At 41.6% G+C, this 20,581-nt stretch overlaps 1 protein-coding gene across 1 annotated transcript in view; it reads left to right on the forward strand.

The window, feature by feature from the left end:
- LOC126456202 (glycerol kinase-like) overlaps window positions 1-20,581 on the forward strand; it is a 213,854-nt gene that overhangs the window by 183,578 nt on the left and 9,695 nt on the right. Inside the window, exon 11 of the mRNA XM_050091956.1 lies at window positions 1-80. This exon is cut by the window's left edge and continues 7 nt beyond it. Within this exon, the coding sequence (XP_049947913.1) occupies window positions 1-80 (80 nt within the window). The remainder of the gene's footprint in view (window positions 81-20,581) is intronic.

The following is a 20,581-nucleotide window of genomic DNA, read 5'->3' on the forward strand; positions in this document are numbered from 1 at the left end:
CCACAAGTACAACAAATGGAAAATGGCAGTTCAGAGAAGCTTTGGATGGGCCACTACAAAGAAGTCCCTAGCTATGACAGGTTTGTTTCTGTAATATTTTGATGAATCTTGCAAATGTAACAATACACTATAGTCTTCTAAAAGAAGAAAAAGTAGCAACTATAGTAGCAAAGAGAGCAGACCAGATACTGCATAGCATATTTAAAGGTAATTTTAGAACTTTTGTAATTGTAGATTATTTTACTTGGGAACTGAAGGTGATAATGAAGAAAGAACAATAATAAATTACTGGCTACAATGGTGTAAGAATATTTTGTTACATATTGAACAGGAATTGGGACTGGTAACAAAACATGAGGTGACTGAGTTGATAAAAGACTGAAGCCACATAGGCAGTGAAGATATATATCTGCCAAAGCATTTGTGTGTAAATAAAGAAGATGTTGGTGAAAAATAAAATGGAATAAATGATGTCATTTTAAATGAATTACAAGGTAAATAAATAAATACAAACAAATATTGAAATAAAACAAATGCAGAGAGTTTAAGGAGAGGGAAGTATTGACTAAGTGTGAAGACTCAGATATGGAACAAAAATGAAAGCTATATAAATGAGAGAAAACAAGGGGAAAATTATAACAGTTTAAGCCCAGGAGGATAATAGTTAATCCGACGGTGCTGATGAATGAGCTGCAATTAACACAGGGCAGAATTGCTTTTGTGGTACTAGACATGATTCATATGATAGGTACTGCACTAGATTTGTGTTGGAGAGAACATTTTGTGGCAGAATTCTGAGTCTTTGGTATGTGACTAATATGTTTTAGCCATGACTTCCTACAGTAAAGTTCAAAGCCACCATGCCCATTTTCAGGCTAGATAGCATTCACATGCACTGGATGGACATAATGATTTTTCATATAGATAACACTTCCTGTATGATATGTGAGATATGGCACACTGAAAAACTAATCAGAGACATCATTGCCAACTGACACTAAAAATGAGTTTTTCTGGACAGTAGACTATGACTCTAGAAGTTTTTAAGTGTATTTAATCTTTGTCTGTTGACACTGTAGATATATGAAGGCAAGCCTAGATACTGAGTGAAACGATTAAACTGTGCACAGTTTCTCTAAATTTGAAGAAGTATTACAGAATTGTGATACCCAGTAACAAGAATGCCAGATTATTAAACATCATCCCCTGTTTGATACTTGAAGGTGATTGCAAACAGTGTGTACACATATATGTAAAGCTGCGGTAAGTATGTATGTATGTATGTATGTATGTATGTATGTATGTATGTATGTATGCACGCATGCATGGCTGGAATGTCTTCCCAGACTCCTGAATCAATTTTGATCAAATTTGGCAAACAAATCACAAACTTCATGTCATGAATATCAGTACTGTGGGGTTTATAAGCTCCTAGCTACAATAGGAGCATAGATAACAAGCAAACACATGCATTTCCATCACCTGCCACATAGGCTGCCCTGCACGACAAGTCCATTTGTTGGAGAAGTACAGGTCTGCCTTATCTGTCTGCTTTGCTGGGCAGTCTACACATCATGGGCAGGAGATGGGTTTTCAGCCCCTGATTTGTAGGTTGCCCTGAATGATAGGTGTATTGTGTTGGAGTGGTATTGGCCTGCTCTATTAACATATTTTCAGGAGTTGCGGATGCACATGGCTGGGAGAAGCTTGAGACAGATAGAGGAGGGTATAGACAGTGAGGGGGGGTGGGGGGTGGGCAGGAGAGGATGGATAGGGAGAGAGGAGCACAGGAGAGGATGGACAGAGAGAGGGGGGGGGGGGAAGGAGGAGATGAATGTAAAGAGGGGAGAGTTAGTGATAGACAGAGAGAGATTTGGGAGGAGGGTATGGTAAGAGACAGCCGAGGCAGATGTAGGGATGCAGACATAGTGGAGGGGCAGTTGAACAGCAAGACAGGAGTGGAGGAAATGTGTACAGACTTATTGAGGGTAGGGAGAAGGGTAGTAAGGGGTGAAGGACAGATTGAGAGAGTGGGATCAGGAGGGGATGGACACATAGGGACAGGGGCAGGAGAAGTTAAGACAGTGAGGAAGAGTGAAGGCAGGAGGAGAAGAACAGTAGCGAATAGTGGGGGCCATAGGAGATGGGTAGGTGGAGGAAGGGGGAAAAAGGGATGGACAGAGGGTTGGGCAGAGATGGGAATTGACAGAGAGGTGGGTTAAATGAGGATGGACAGAGGAATGGGAGAGGTGGGGATGGAAGGAGGCATTGGTGACAAGGAGATGGATGGAGAGGTGGGGAAAGAAGGAAATGGGAAGGGAGAGGGAGGAAGTTGAGATGGACAGAGAGAGGGGGGTCTTGGATGTGTTGGTATAGTATCAGCATGCTTCATCGATCTGTTGTGCAGATGTGGATGGGCACAGTTGGAGGAAGGTTAAGATGGATAGAGGACAGAATGCATAGAGAAAAGGGGGGTGGGAGAGGACCGATAGAGAGAAAGTGGGACAAGAGGGGATGAACAGAGAAAGGGGAGGCAGGAGGAGATGGGCAGAAAGAGGTGGAGGGGCAGACAGATAAGGAGAGTGAGAGAAGGAAGTGGAGAGAGAGAGAGAGAGAGAGAGAGAGAGAGAGAGAGAGAGAGAGAGGGGGGGGGGAGGAGGGGGAGAGAGAGAGGAAGAATGGACAGGAGGAGATGGATAGAGAGGGGGAGAAGGAAATGTACTGACAGAACAGAGGAGAAGATGGACAGAGAGAAGGGGAGCAGGATATGGAAAGAGGAAGGGGAAATAAGATACAGTCAGAGAGATGTGATAGAGGAAATGTACAAAAAGAGGGGTAGGAGGAAATTGAGAGATAGAGTGAGTGGGGATGAGGAGATGGATGGATAGAGATAAGAGGATGAGGTGGACTGACAGATGAGAGGAGAAGCAGGTGGGCACAGAAAGTGTGGAGGAAGAGATCTGTGTACCTGCATTTCAGAACATTGTATAACATAATCAAAATAATAATTTTACTATTATCATGTCCACTGTAATTAATGAGCCACACTTGTAGAAGTATTTGGCAGTGACTATCTATTTTTTTCTTCTGCATATTTGCACTTTTTTCCAATCTGATGTCAAGCTGTGAACATGTAAGCAGCAGGTGCTGTTACTGTATCAAAAAATATTATATTGAAATCTTGATACAGGTTGTATTTATTTAAAAATGCTTTACCTTCCTCACTTTATGTGTAATGAATATAATTTTACATATATATCTCTATTTTTTTCTGTGGTCACATCAAAAACATTAAAGGTAAATTGTTCTGTGGTATAACAACCAGATATTTGACATGTTGTGACACTATTTATTCCTTATGATAAAGAGAACCACCCTGAGATTTATTTGCCAATCATGACAAGTAGGAATTAGGGTGGTAAAATTGGGATTGGGTGACCCTAATGCAAGAACTGGGGTCCTCACATAATCACTTCAGTGTTCATCACTTTTAATACATAACTTGTCTTCATTAAAGCCAAACAAGTTTTAAAAACAATTAGCAGTAAAACTGACTGAGTGAAGTGTAGAAAAATTACTTTTAAACAGCTGCAACTAATTATGAGTCACCAGCCGTTAACTATGCACCAAAAGAACAGAATTTTAAGGACAATTCAAAACAGTTAGCAGAATTCACTGAGCAGTTTTTTTTAACTAAATGACCTTTAAACAGCTGCCATTAATTACGAATCCACTGTCACTCATTAGACAGCAAAGGTTCAGGATTTTAAAAACAACTAACAGTTACTGAATAATTAGCTACACTTAATCAAAATTCCCTGATCAGGTTTTAAGTAAATGGTTTTTTAGACAGCTGCTGTTAATTATGAACCCACTATCATTCAGTAGACAGCAAAACACGGAATTAAAAAAAAAATAAAAATAAAAAAAATAAAAATTAACAGTCACTGAATAGGCAGATAGAGTTGGCCAAATTTACGGATCAGATTTTAGGCAAATGACTTCTAAACAGCTGCCATTAATAATGAACGTACAATCATACAGTATACAGGTAAGATACAGAATTTTAAAAACAATTGACAGTCACTGAATAGTCAGCAACATTTAACCAAAGTCCACTTATCAGATTTTAGGCAAATGATTTTTAAATAGTTGCTATTAATTGTGTACCTACTGTCATTCATTAGACACCAAAATATAGAATTTTTAAAACAAAATAACAGGCACTGAATAATCTACTACAGTTGGCCAAAATTCACTGATCAGATTTCAAGCAAATAACTTTAAACAGTTTCTATTAATTATGTGTAGTGGTTACATAAGCCCGATTTGCAGAGTGTTGTGGTGGTGGGAGGTGGGGGGGGGGGGGGGGGGGGGGCACTTGAGGTAGCGAGATGTAAGAACATACATGGAAGTTGAAGTTACTTAACTTGGATAGTATGTCACCGTCCTTCCACTCCTTAAGCCTGCAGGAGACTGGACCACCTTCACTAGTGTCTAACCAGCCAAATAACCTCCAGGTCGCTGGTGTGTTTTCCAAAATATCATGCCCACTCATGGAAATTACTTTGCAGGCTCAGCACCTTCACAGGAGCTGACTTGTGCTCCTTTTTACCATCCAGAACTCCCAACCTCTTGTACCCCAGCTGACTTGCTCTGGACACCACACACTCACTGTCCAAAACATTCCTGCTTCATACGTTTTGTCTGCACCAGTGGTGCCACCAGCTTACCTCCAAAGTAATCCAGACAAAGATTGTCAACAAGTGGTGAAATCGGTAGAAGGCCAAGCCCACATGGCTCAACCTCTGCCACTGAAACTCAAAGAACCCTGTTGTCATTTGGCACCAAGGACAGAAGGTAAAGATGGGGCTAGCTACCCTCCATAACCTGACTGTCAGAAAGTCTAGAGATCTCTACATTTAATGCATTACAGACCAAGATATTAACTGTACTGAGAAATCATAAAATTAAACAGGGGCATATAAAACGGCGACCTAGTTTATTAGAAGGGATTGGTCTAGTGTTGGCTCCATTATCAAACCTATGCACAAACACCCAGTCTCCCACCTTCCCTTTGAACTTGCACCTAACACAATTGTATCTACGCACCACACACCTATGTGCGAGCTCTATACGGGGTGAGTCACTAACTATTGCCACCTAGAATAACTCCAAAAGTATGACAGTGACTGAAAATTTTGTGGGACAAATGTTGCATGGGACAAAAAGGTATGTAACAGTAAGGTCTTTGAAGGTCAATGAAGGTCACAAAGGTGGCATGAATGTCGATTTACAGAAGGTGTTTGAAGTGATGACCATTGGTATCAATGCAGTGTTGAAATCTTCTTATCCTGGACTGAGTGGTATTCCTTATAACATCGGCACTTATCAAAGCACATGCTCTGACAATTCTCTTTCATATACCATGCAAATAGTAAATATTCACCGACTACAGTGTATCCATCTAACATGCCATTGAGATGTAAACACCATTTGACAGTTTCTTAATACAACACTAATAGGAATGGTAAGACTAGTATCGTCGAACCAAGAGAATGTAAATGATGTATTCCTTCGAACAAGTCGATAAGCTTCTCATTTATGGAGAATGCCAATGAAATTCAGTGAGAGCTAGAGACTTACACACTGAATGATATCCTCAACATACTCGCCCTACACGTCATACATTGAAATATGCGTATGATAAATTGAGAACAACTTGTGTTAGTTCACGTCAAATCGCAGGGGAATCTGGCATGAGCCAGAGTAGTGTTCATGTTCTGGATCACCATAGATATCATCCTTACCATATCAGTCTCCACAAAGAATTAACTGGTATGGATTGTATGCATCACATTGAATTTTGCCGATAGGCTCAACTTCAAATTCAGGGGTATGAGTCATGAGGTAAGGGATTGGGAGCAGGGATTGTGTAAGGATGGACGAGTATATTGTGTAGGTTTGATGGATGGCAGAATACCATGGTAGGAGTGGTGGGAAGGATAGTGGGCAGGACATTTCTCTTTTCAGGAAACGACGAGAGGTAATCGAAACCCAGGTGGATAATGTAATTCAGTTGCTCCAGTCCTGGATGGTCCTGAGATACGAGGGGAATGCTCCTCTGTGGCCCGAGTGTGGGATTTTGGGAGGTGGTGGGAGACTGGAAAGATAAGGCACGGGAGATTTGTACAAGGATGGGAGGATAATCATGGTCAGTGAAGGCTTCAGTGAGACCCTCGGCATATTTTGAGAGGGACTGCTTGTCACTGCAGATGCGATGACCATGGGTGGCTAGGCTGTATGGAAGGGACTTCTTGCTATGGAATGGCTGGCAGCTGCTGAATTGGAGGTATTGCTGGTGGTTGGCAGGTCTGATATGGGTGGAGGTACTGATGTAGCCATCTCTGAGGTGGAGGTCAACATTTAGGAAAGTGGTATGTTGGGTTAAGTAGGACCAGGTGAAGCAAATGGGAGAGAAGTCGTTGAGGTTCTGGAGGAATGTGAATAACGTGTGCTCACCTTCAATCCAGATAGCAAAGATGTCATCAATGAATCTGAACCAAGTGAGGGGTTTAGGATTCTGGGTTTTTAGGAAGGATTCCTCTAGATGACCCATGGATAGGTTAGCATAGGATGGTGCCATGCTGGTGCCCATAGCCATACTGTGGATTTGTTTGTAGGTAATGCCTTCAAAGGAGAAGTAATTGTGGGTGAGGATATAGTTGGTCATGGAGACTAGGAAGGAGGTTGTGGGTTTGGAATCCATTGGGCGACTGGATAGGTAGTGTTCAATAGCAGTAAGGACATGGGCATTAGGAATGTTAGTGTACAGGGAGGTGGCATTAATAGTGACGAGCAGGGCACTGTGTGGTAAAGGGACAGGAACTGTGGAGAGTCAGTCAAGGAAATGGTTGGTGTCCTTTATATAGGAGGATAGGTTCCGGTTAATAGGTTCAAGGTGATGGTCTGTGAGAGCACATACTCTCTCAGTGGGAGCACAGTAACTGGCCACAATGGGGCATCCTGGGTGGTTGGGTTTATGGACTTTAGGAAGCATGTAGAAGGTGGGAGTGCAGGGAGTGGTAGGGGTAAGTAGAGAGATGGACTCTGGGGAGAGGTTCTGGGATGGGCCTAAGGATTTGAGTAGTGATTGGAGATCCTGCTGGATTACTCGAATGGGATCACTGTGGCATGGTTTGTAGGTGGAAGTATCTGACAGCTGATGGAGTCCTTCTGCCATGTAATCCTTGGGGTTCAAAACAACGGTGGTGAAAACTTTGTCTGCAGGTAGGATTATAAGGTCAGGATCAGTTTTTAGATGGTGGACTGGGGTTCTTTCTGCAGATGTAAGGTTAGTTTGCATGTTGAGAGATTTGAGGAATGACAGTGAGGCAAGGTTTGAGATAAAGAAATTCTGGAAAGTTAACAGGGGGTGGTTTGGAGGCAGTAGGGGTAGATCACAGTTGGATAGAGGAGTACCTTTTCTCCATCCGCAAACTTCTCCTTCTATGTAATTCCAAATTCCTGGAACCCGTAACACACATTGAAACTCTTGCCCTCCAGGAACTTGACCAACATGTACAACACCACCTCAAAAAGCTCTCCATCCTGCTCACTTCCTATTCCCACCTCGGATTACCACTATCCACCACTTCTACAAAAACCTCCAAAGCTCCCCACGGTCCCCTCATAGCTGACAAACTCTGTCTTGCAGACCTACTACACATACCCCACCCTCCAAAACTCCCTCCCACCACCACACAGAACCCAGAACCTAAACAGACCTGCAACACAGTTACGAACCTTTCCCCCCAGAAGCCTTAGTCCCACAGAAATATCAGCCTTTCCAAAGGCCTCACCTTTTGCCCCAATCCACAATTCAAAGACCTTCTCTCCTTCTCCTGGTCCATACAGTGGAAACACTTTCTCGCCACCAACCCGACCAATCAGACTCAACCAATATTGAACCTTGCGTAACTCAGTTCACTCCTCTATCCAACCGTGATCCACTCCCACTGCCTCCAAACCAACCCCTGATAACCGTCCAGAATTTCTTTACCTCAAACCTTGCCCCACTGTCATTCCTCAAATCTCTCAACATGCAAACTAACCTTACATCCACAGAAAGAACCACAGTCCACCATCTAGTAACTGATCCTGACCTTATAATCCTACCTGCAGACAAAGTTTTCACCACCGTTGTTTTGAACCCCAAGGATTACATGGCAGAAGGACTCCATCAGCTGTCAGATACTTCCACCTACAAACCATGCCACAGTGATCCCATTCCAGTAATCAAGCAGGATCACCAGTCACTTCTCAAATCTTTAAGCCCATCCCAGAACCTCTCCCCAGAGTCCACCTCTCTACTTAACCCTACCACACCCCGCACTCCCAGCTTCTACATGCTTCCTAAAGTCCATAAACCCAACCACCCAGAACGCCCCATTGTGGCCGGTTACTGTGCCCCCACTGAGAGAATATCTGCTCTTGTAGACCAACACCTTCAGTCTATTACCCAGAACCTATCCTCCTATATAAAAGATACCAACCATTTCTTTGACTGACTCTCCACAGTTCCTGTCCCTTTACCACACGGTGCTCTGCTCGTCACTATTAATGCCACCTCCCTGTACACAACATTCCTAATGCCCATGTCCTTACTGCTATTGAACACTACCTATCCAGTCGCCCTATGGATTCCAAATCCACAACCTCCTTCCTAGTCTCCATGACCAACTACATCCTTGCACTGGTGCTGCTGCTCACATTGTGGTTTCAGTTCTCTGAGACTCCAGACATATGTGCAAGTTGTGTGAATGTGTGTGTGTATGTGTGTCTACTGCTAAGAAAGGCCTTAATGGCCAAAATCTATAATTGTGTGAATCTTTTTGTTGTGCCTATCGCGACTCAGCTTTTCCGCTATATGGTGAGTAGCAACTTTCCTTCTCTGGATTGGGAATGAGTAAGATACTTAACTAAATCCAAGTGTAGTCCACAAACGAATCCTTATGAACGTGTCATGAAGGAATTAGGATAATTGTGTAAAAGATACTGTTGTACAAGTCACACTACTTGGGCACAACTAGTGCCGGAATTTCAAGTAATCCTTAATGAATTACCACATATGTCAACAGTATCAGCTCCTGTAGAAGTTATGAATAAAATCTTCATAAGAGAATCCTTGTTAAAATTATTTACATTACCAATTTCACTGGCGATTGACTTGGAAAAGTTGCAAGAGAAGGTACAAGAGAACTTGGTTACACAGGCACAAAATGGAGTCAGAACTTTTAATGATAAGGCTATTGTACCAAACTTTCAAATAGATGATTTGGTATTAGTGCACGATTTTCATCATAGCTGAGATTTAAAGAAGAAAATGAGCAAATTTTTTCATCATTACAGTGGACCTTTTAAAGTTCAGAATATACCTCATCCAAAAGCAGTATATCTATTATCCACAGCAAGATAAAGGGTTATACAATATATGAATATAATAGAGGGAAACATTCCATGTGGGAAAAATATATCTAAAAACAAAGATGCTGTAACTTACCAAACGAAAGCGTTGGTATATTGATGGAGACAAAAAACACACAAACACACACACAAATTACAAGCTTTTGCAACCCACAGTTGCTTCATCAGGAAAGAGGGAAGGAGAGGGAAAGACAAAAGGATGTGGGTTTTACGGGAGAGGGTAAGGAGTCATTCCAATCCCAGGAGCGGAAAGACTTACCTTAGAGGGAAAAAAAGGACAGGTATACACTCGCGCACATTGTGTGTGTGTGTGTGTGTGTGTGTGTGTGTGTGTGTGTGTGTGTGTATGATTGTGTGTGTGTGTGTGTGCAGCATCTTTGTTTTTATATGTATATATATGTTTCAAAGATTTATCGCCTCAGCAGAGTTCACGCCCTTTGTGAATTCAGTGGATTGATGACCACTGGCTGACTAAATTGAATTGTTCCCGTATTTCTGTCTTAGTTTTCTCAGGGACAGTTTCTACTGTCTTTAACTCTTCTGTTATCTTCTATCCCTTGTACTACCAGTTCTTGCAGAAATAGAGGGAAAAAAAAGACCCCAACACTTGTATGCGCAGCGTGTAATGTTTATTCAATAATAATGCTTTGGTATGTTTACAAAGATAGCCATGAACTTAGTTAATAAACTTTACTATGAATTAACATTCAAAGGAAACTTTTGATGATGTATGATGTACATGTAGTACATGAAAAACCAAGTATAAGAACAATTCTGGCTCTATTATCTTATCATAGTTGTCGCACTATGACACTTGTAGAGAACTGCTTTAAATCACAAGGTCTTCGCATAAGTCATGAATATAGCAAGCTAAATATTCTGTATATTTTTCAAATGTAAAGAAAGAAGAATAGAATGATTGGGTTTGTATTTGAATTTTATTAGGGCAGTGATATCACTTCTACTGATTATTGACCAATGAGAGGAAATGATCACAGAAATTATATTGACCATTGATGATGTCTTACATGAATATACTTGCCTTTTCCATTGCATTTCATGGAGGCTTGTTAGGATCAAGTTTTGGGCTGTCTGGAATGGTAAAGCCATGGCAAGTCAGTTCTGTAGCGAATGTTGAACAACTTCTATGGCCAGTGCCACAGTGAAGCATCTTAGCAGGTGGGGTTTATGGGGTGGGGAGTGGTAAGGGAATCCATCTATGGGGTACTGTCTTCTTTTATTCTTTGATCCTAACATAAATGTCTCTATTTTCTTTCCTTACTTCTCCATAAGGAGTACCAAATCTATCTTTCTGTTGTCTATATGTGAAGGTCCTATAGTAGGATATCTTCTTTTTACAGTCTATATAAGAGAATTTACAACTTGATACAGTGGGATTGTATTGGTTGGTATTTCACATATAACAATGACACTAGGCTAACAGGATTTATTTTGGGTTAAGTTAAGTGACACATGTTAGTCACACCACTCATTGTAGGGGTGAAGTATCCAAGTAGAAGATGGTAGGCAACACAGACTGATGGCATCTTAAAACTCTTAGCCGAATATAAGAAGCAAATTCTTATGAGTTAACAAGAGAACAAGAAGATTTGATAACTAGCAATATTTTGTATTGTCTAAATCTGGTAATTATAAGAAAGTAAAGGAAAAGCAATATGTATCAGTAAGTAGAAGCAAGACACATATATATTATAAACAAGAGTAAGGGAAAAAAGGAGTTAGAAGTTAAGATGTTTAGATAGAGGGCAATCAGGTAATGTCAGCAGAAAGCAATTATGGGAGAAACGTATGGTTTAGAGTGAGAAAAGGTAGTAAATGAGGGTTAGTAACTGTGTTTGCTGATTAAGTTAAGATGGGGCATACCCAAGTACTGGATGAGGTGAAGGAGAGGAAAAGTGTAGGTGGATCACAGTATAAATGGCCTATACCTTGGTAGGGTGAATCCCTGGAATAGCCTGTACCATTCAATTTAGGTAAGAATGCTGTAAGGTTAGACAGACTTTTAGAAGGGATGGTCTGTACCTTGGTCAGGTGAATCCATTGAGGAAATTACCTGTACCCTCTTTATTATTATTAAAGGAAGTAATGGTATACTCACATCTATAATGGTGTAGAGGTTTGACACAGTGACTGTCCTTAGGAAGAGTGCAAGTGCAGTGAATACAGAAGTATGAAGCTGTGTAATGACCAATGGCATGGTACGTATCAAAGTGTTCTGCAACTTATTTCTGTAATCAAATAGACCAAGCTGATAGTAGAGACGAAAATGGTTGCAACAGGAATAAGAAGGTTCACACACACACACACACACACACACACACACACACACACACACACACACACACACACTTTGTTTTTTACAAAGATATGAACAGCGGTATGACTTTTTTAAATGGCATCCTCTATTTTTTATTTGGTAATTCATTTCCTCTCTTCAAAAATGTATCACAGCATACCATTCACTGAAACACACCGTTATTAATTACGTAATACAACATTGACTTTGAGCTCGGGATCACAAACTCATCCACTTGCTGAAGTTGTCAGAAAACAAATGAAAACCAAGTAAAAACATAACGCAAAATTGACTTTGACTCTCCTGTACCATTGCCCAGGATTAGAACATTCAATGGTGCTCAAAGTGGTGATGCTGGACACCGATACACTGGTGCATTCATTGAATGAAAGAATTATTTACTGCTTCCAATGTTGCCTGCTGAAGAGAATTACAAGCAAGCATGATACGTTCCTACATGTCCTCTGGAGTTGTTGGAATATCATGATAGACAACGTCTTTAATGCATCCCCAAAGCAAAAATTCCAGAGGATTTAAGTCAGGAGACCTAGCAGGCCAAGTAACTGTTCCTCCTTGACCAATCCATCTGGCAGGATACCTTTGGTTCAGAACATGACGTGCACCCAAGGCATTATGTGCTGGACATTGACTGTGTTGATATCACATAAGCATTCTGGTTCTTGTGGCACTTCATCCAGAAGAGGAGGAAGAATACGTCTGAGGAAGCTGGCATACACTGTGCTGTTTAGACTACCATTGATGAAATAAGGGCCAATAATTGTAGTACCAAGCAGCCCACACCAGACGTTACCTCTCCACTGACGCTGATGTTCCACCTGTCTAAGACATCATGGGTTGTCGTGGCAACAATCTTCCATGTTCCTTGTATTTACACATTCTTTGTTTGAGGAGGAACATTCATCGGTAAATAGAACATAGGAGAGGAAGTTCAGGTTGCCAAGGATTTGCTGCTGTGCCTATTGACAGAACTGCACATGAATCTGGAAATCATTCTCATGCAATTTTTGATGTAGGTGTACATGGTAAGGATGGAAATGGTGACATGTAAGAATACAATGTACATTGGTTTTAGGAATGCCAATCTTGTGCTCAAGCTGTCATGTGATCACATGTTTATTCATAGCAACAGAAGTGAGAACAGTAACTTCGGAAGTTTTGTCTGTGTGAGTTCTACGATGATTGCATTGTTGTGGGCTGAAACTTCCCGTTTTCTTAAGCGTTGCAACAAGACGAGAAAACATACATCAGGAAGGTGGGTTCTTGTCAGGATATTGTGCTCTGTACAGTTCTGCTGCCTGCGTAGTATTTTGCCTACCTTCAACAACAACAACTACTACAACAATAAAAGAAATGTTATGTCGATGTAGTTTGTAGGAAGGACAGCCTTTACTGTATGCCTACTCTACACAACAGTATTTAAAAGGACTACACTACTGTATTAAATATACCCGTACATAAGAAAACAATATTGCAATTACTGTTCTGCTAACATACACTCCCCATAGATGAGGAGTGTTTCTACCTTCTCTTTGTACATTCTACTCACACAACTCTTCAACTGATCATGGTTGACAGAATGACGGGTGTGCATTCTTCTTATGTTTACATTTGTCCTCTGTCAACGTCAGCACGTGGATGTTTTCCATTCCCCCAAGTACCTGCACTAAGTGCTGAGAGTGTCAACGTCAGTATTGTGTTATGTAATTGATAACATTGTGTTTCAGTGAATGGTACACTATGATACATTTTTGAATAGGTGATTAGGAGAGGAAATGAATTACTGAATAAAAAATACAGGGTGCCATTTAAAAAAGTCATACCACTGTTGATATCTTTGTAAAAAACAAAGCTACAATGAAGGCAGTCATGCTGATTGATGTCCCCCTGATGGCTAAAGAGCATTTGCTTGAAATATTTTGTAATTTGCATCTGGACAAACAGTTATTTAGGGTGGTCAAGATAAATGGGACATCCTGTATATAAAGTGATATCTCTCTATATAGAAAGACTGGTAATACAGGACAATTACTTACATCACACAGGATGTGGAGTAAAAAAGATGGAGATACACAAAGTAGACTAATACTGTTTACCGCCATTTACCTGAAATGAAACAACAAAACTGAAAAGACTTGTTATTAGAAATGAAGTTTTATTCCTTTTTAAAGAACAAAATCATATCCAGTAATTTTAAGTGATTGGGTTGTTCATAGCTGTATGCTATTTTTTTGAGCTTGTGAGATGTCCCGAAATCTTTCTTTTAAGTGGGGGAATATGAAGTGTTATATGCTGATAAGGCGAATGGCATTTCACGTTCCTTGTGTAGTACAAGGGAAGATGATCATGACAGAATAATATGAAGTAGGGTGTAAGTCGCATGGCGTATACTGTGCATGGGTATTTGTTCTCATATGTGCAGATTTTAAACGGGAGGTGTGGAATATGAGAAAACAACATAAGGTGGCAACAATCTGCTTCACCTGCTGTAGGTGGGGCCTTTTACATTTTGGCATTGTGGCTAGGTGGTGGCTTGACCATCAAGGAGCAACCACACTCTCCAAAAATTAGAATAAAAAAACAAAACGGTTTCACAACAAATGAAATATATTGTAATCTTGATTGTTTTGTTAAGCCTTTGTGGTATATGTTGTACAAAAAGTTGTGCTCTACTGTAATTCGTAAGTCATGCTAATGATCTGTACACCCATTCAAGGAAATATATGTGGTGGAGCTAAGGAGTTTGGTGAATGCTATCAGACAACAAATAAAATAAATATACATACAAATGTTCTTTAATGCCATTCAAAATAGTCACCACCCACCACAAAACACTTTCGACAACATTCGTACAACTTCTGAAAACTATCATCAAAGACCTCCTGTGGAATTGATCACAGGACAGCTGTCGCACAATCTTTGATGCCATTCATGTCCACACAATGTTCACCTTTCATGGCCGCCTTCAAGTGGGGAAACAGGAAGAAGCTTGCAGGAGTCAGAGTACACATGGACTGCACAGTGTGCTGGGGCATTGTCATGGAGCAGCGTCCATTTTCCAATCCTGTGCAACTCTGGCTGGACCCGCAGCATACACTATAGCAGTCTGTTCAAAACAGACTTGTAAAATGCAGCATACATAGTTTGACCTGCAGGAACAAATTCCTTGTGGATGATGCCATTGTTGTCAAAGTAGGCAATCAACAGTGTTTTCAGCTTGGATTTTTGGAGACAACTTTTGTTTTGGTCAGGGGGAAGACAGTGAACAGCATGACATCGATTGCCATTTTGATTCCGGATCGAATTGGTAGCACCAGGTCTCATCTCCCGTGGCAATGGTGTTCAGAAGCATTGGATCCTGGTCACACATGGAAATAAAATCACCAGCAGTTTCTGTTCATTTTGCTTTTTGTTCACCTGTGAGCTTGTGTGACACAAAAAGCCAGATGTAAGGACATACATGTATGGAAGTTACTTAACTTGGACAAGATGGCTGTTGACCTTCCATTCCCTATACCTGCAAGAGACCAGACCACCTTGACTAGTGCTGAATTGGCCCACATAACATCCAAGTCACTGGTGTGTTTTCAAAATATCATGCCGAATTGTGGAGACTGCTTCACAGGGCAGGCAATAACCAACAGTGAAAATCAGGCTAAGTGCCTTCACAGGAGCCAGTTTGTTCTTTTGTGTACCTTCCAGAACTCCAAACCTCTGGTGCCCTGGCCGACTCGCTCCACATACCACACACTCATTGTCCAAAACCATCCTGCTTTGTGCCACCTGCATACCTTCAAAGTAATCCAGACAAAGATCACTAATTAAGTGTGAAATTCACAGAAGGCTGAGCCCACATAGTCCAGATCATTTCCTCATTCTTCCTTCCATTTTTATGCAAGAATTTTGTCAAATTGATCGGTAAACTACCAAACAACATCAAACGCCTTAGTGGCCTGATGTCCATGGCCCCACAGTTTAATTTTTATAATGAATAATTTCATAAATACATACTGACTCACAGTCATTAGGAATTTACAGCATTTTGTCTAATAAGGGACTATCCCTTATTGATCACCATTGGAGATTTCTCCTTGTTGGCACAGTTTTCAAGTTTGCAAGCTTTCTCAGTATTCATAATCTCTTAATATCGCGACTTACTGAGAAATTTTTTTATTGAAATATCTCAGTCTTTGGAGAGAGGAGGATGAGGAACGCTTCAGTGGGAGGAAGAGATATGTGCAATAAATGTGTCGACGGCTTACATGAGTGAAGCCAGGGGATAAAGACTAAGCAGTACGTATGTATATATTTATGTATGTATGTCAAGGATTTCCTCCTGAACCCATGGACAGATTTTATCCAAATTAGGTACATAAACAGTAATCTCCATGTATATCAGTACTATGGGGTTTCTAACATCCTAGCTCCAGTAGGAGCGAAGATAGAGAAAAAAATGTGTATTTTCAGTATAGGCGTCAGTATAGGCTGCCCTGCATGACAGGCATGTTGTGGGGGTAGCATGAACTCATTCATCAATGTGTTATGCAGGGCATCCCACATATCAGGGGCATGAAACAAGCCCTTTACATGTAGGCTGCCCTGCACTACAGGAATGTTGGGTCGGAGTAGTATTGTCATGCTTTATCAATCTGTTTTGCAATGACTGCAGGTGCAGCTGGGCACAGCTGAGCAAAGGGAGGGGGAGGAGAAGATGGAGAGAGGAAGAGGGGAAGAGAAGATGGACAGAGAGAGTATTGAGGGCTATGAGATGGTCAGAGTGACAGGTGTGGAGGAGATGGACAGAAAGAGGTGTGAGGAGAGGATGGACAGAGAGTGGAGGGACAAGGAGATGGTCAGAGAGTGGGGGAGGAGGTGTGTTGTCTGGCTAGTATTGCCACACCTTGCAGGGGCTATGCATACAGATGGGTATGGCTGAGCAGAGAAAGGGGGTGGGAGAAGATGGATAGTGATAGAGGGGGGGAGGATGAGGTGGACAGAGAGTGTGTGAAGGAGAATGACATGGCTGGAGACAAGGGGGTGGAGGAGATGGACAGTGAGAGGAGTGAGGAGGGGTAGACAGACAGTGGAGAGGTTGAGATGGACAGAAAGAGTGGGAGAATGGGGAGGATGTGATGGCCAGAGAGAGAGAGAGAGAGAGGGGGGGGGGGAGAAGGGGATGGACAGAGAGATTGTAGAGTAGGATGAAACTGACATGTGGAGGGGTGGAGGAGAGGGATTGGGGGGGGGGGGGCAGACAGAAAGAGTGGGAGGAGTTGTGTAGAGAGAGGAGGGAAAGATAGTGGAGGCCAGTGGAAGGGATAATGGGCAGGTGGAAAAGAAAGAGGGGGAAGAGAAGACAATCAGAGAGAGGAAGGCAGAATGTGGGCAGAGGGAGGGGGGAAGGAAGATAAGGTTGGTGAGAGAGTGTGGAGCAGATGGACAAAGAGAGGGAGGGGAAGGAGATCGAGAGATAGACGGAGGGGAGGAGATGGACAGGAAGATGTGGGAGGATAAGGTGGACAGAAAAATGGGGTAAGCTGGATTGATTTGAATCAAATTTGGCACAGAAGCAGTACAGCTTATGGGTATCAGCACTGTGGGGCTTATAACCTCTTGGCCAAGAATGTGTTTTTTTTTCAGTCTATGGCATTTAGGCTACCTTGCATGACAGATATATTGTGTGTGAACAGTTTTGGTCAGCCATATCAATCTGTTTTGCAGGGCAGCATACAAGTCAGGGGCAAGAAATGGGTTTCCAGGCCCTGAAATGTAGGCTGGCCTGCCTGACAGGTGTGTTATGTTTGAGGAGTATCAGCCTGCTTTATTGACCTGCTTTGCAGGGCAGCCTGTGCATCAAGCCCAAATAAATAATTTTCAGGAGGGCAAATAAATGAGTTTCAAGCTCCAGCCATGGAGCCTGCCATGCATAAAAGGTGTGTTGTGGGAGTGGTATTGGTGTGCTTTATTGAACTATATTGCAGGGACTTCATGTGCCAATGAGCATGGTTTTGGCAGTTTGAGGTGGATAGGGCGAGTGGGAGGAGAAAATGGGCAGAGAGAGGGGAGGAGCTGGAGATGCATGAGGCAGGTGGAAGGTGTAGAGGGATGATGAGCACGTGGAAAAGGAAGAGGGGGTTTGGAGATGGAAAGAGAGAGGGGGAGGAGGATATGGTCAGAGAAAGGGGTTGGAGGAAATGGTCAAGCAGAGGGGAAGGAGTTGATAGAGAGACAGAGGAGTGGGGAGGAGGAACTAGACAGATATAAGTGGGAGGATGAGTTGGACAGAGAGGAGGGGGGGGGGGAGGTGTGTTCAATATATTTTTCATGTTCATACACAGGTGAAGCATATTTTGTGTAAGTATGTGTGAGAAATCCTCCTCAACCACTGGATTGATTTTAACCATTTTTGACATACAAACAGCCAATGATTTAGAACCTCCTACCTCACAAACAAGAGGAGATATAGGCAGAAATGTAGTTTTTTTTCCAATTCCTGCATGACAGGTATGTTTTGAGAGTAGTATTGACCTGCTTTATTGACCCACTTTTTATGTCAGCCGACACATTAGTGCCAAGAAACGATTTTGTAGCTTTAGTGACCTGTTTTGTAGGTGCTAAATGTGCAGATATCTACAACAGTGATAATGTGCAGATGGATATAGGAGGGGATGAACAGAAAGAGGGAACAGGAATGGATAAGGAGAAGGAGGGTACGAAGGGATGGAGAAGAACAGGAGTGGAAGAAAAGAAGGGACAAGTGAGTAGGAAGAAGAGACAGATAGGGCATGTGGGGTTCAGAGAATGGATCAGGAAGAGATGGATAGGGATAGGGAGAGAGGAACAGGAGGAGATGAGCAGTTAGAGGTCAGAGACAAAGGTGGTCAAGAATAGGGTGTAAGAGGAGACAGATAGGAGGAGGAGGGATAGGAGAGGATAGGCAGAGAGAGGAGGGGCAGAGGAGATGAGCAAGTGATGGGAGGAGGAGATGGATGGGTAAGGGGCAGGAGAAGTAGATGAATGGAGAGGGTAGAAGGAGAAGGACAGATGGAGGTGGTAGGATGAGGTGACAGAAAGATGCAGGGGGGAAGAGGTGGACACAGAGGAGGAGGAGGAGGAGGAGGAGGAGGAGGAGGAGATTTGTGCAATACATAAGTTCAGCATGAATGAAAAGTGGTGGCGATATGAGAAGGAGTGTGCATTAAGGTACTTGGTTATAGAAAGTAAGGTTCTTGTAGAACAAATTTTGTTTCATTTACTACAGGTGTCCACAAAGGAAATATGACGCAATTTAAAAGACATGCTGCCAATAAAATTTAACATCATTCATGAAAATAATTTGCAACAAATTCTTCATTGAGCTTATGACATTTAAAAGAATTAACAAAAATCATCTTCAATCCACTTATTAAGTTACAAAACAGCCTTCAATAAAATGTGACACAATTTAAAAGTGAAACAATTTTCAGTTGAATATCAGAGTTACTTTAGTTTAGCATGATTAACTGACAAAATAAAATTTCAGAGATTGAAAGTAGTAACAGAGTTATAATTTTCTCTTCTGTAGTAAACTCACTGACTCAACACATGGATCAAAGTTGACTTCTTACAGGTGAGGGCATTATTTACAGTTTACAAACACCACTCATGGTAATTAGCTACTTTGCTGTAGCATAAAGAAAATGGAGTTATATACAACCATACTTGTAATTTCATAAAGGTATACACCCAATCAGTGAGCCTTGGAACATGAAATACATGCTAAAGTAGTTATTGGCTAAGCATTACTTGGCATGCCACTGTGCATTAAAATCATAATATACGTGTGTTACCAGTAAGTATAATAGGAAAGTTAAGATAACTCCATTGACAAGACTTGGTGCACAGCTTTAAAAGTGATGAGTTTCTGGAACAGTAACCAAATACAAGTTGTCCTCACCACATGAAAAATGCCCTATTAAACCCTTGATAGCCTCTAACACTCCCACTCTTAATTTTATTTCAACATAGTATTGCTGGGAACATTACAATGAGATGTATTTCCAGTTACGAAATCATTATTTCAGGTTTAATGATTAAAGACTCGCCAGATTCAACACATTTCAGTTGCTTACATGGAATTCCAGTAAACTGTCAGTGAAATTTTTCTCTACAAGCTGCAGCCAAGAGTTTAAGAATCAACTGATGGTAGGTAATCTTCCATCCATTGCAGTACACCATCAGAAAAAGAAATAATTATTGCTAAATTCCTCACATCCTCATGATACACCACATGCTATCCCACATGAGTGTATTAAACACTGGTCATTATCTGTCCATGGTGAAGCTGCCACTCCAGAACTCAAACAATCAACATCATCCTGCTGTGTATTGAACAAGATCATGCTCATGCACATGCATCTCGCAGAAACTCCACAACATGAACTAAATAATTCATTTCAGAAATGTACTAGGACATGGAAGCATAAGCAATGGGCTGACGTTCTCCATCTTGCTCCTGAAACAGAACTGCTGCTATGCGGATATTGGATGCATCTGCTTCAAGCTCAAATTCCGTCCCAAAATCTGGGATTGCTAGAACTGGATCATTATTTGAGCCACCTTTAATGCATCAAATGCTGGCTCCTGGCTCTCAGACTAAAAAAATGCCATGAATTTGATTTAAAGACATGGACAGGAAATTTCTGAACATGCTAAATCAACCTTTTTAGGCTTCACAGATAAGGCTGGACTCTGTTAGCCACTGCAAAACCTGCCTTAAGT

The sequence above is a fragment of the Schistocerca serialis genome, chromosome 2 (assembly GCF_023864345.2).
Source record: "Schistocerca serialis cubense isolate TAMUIC-IGC-003099 chromosome 2, iqSchSeri2.2, whole genome shotgun sequence".
NCBI lineage: Eukaryota > Metazoa > Arthropoda > Insecta > Orthoptera > Acrididae > Schistocerca > Schistocerca serialis.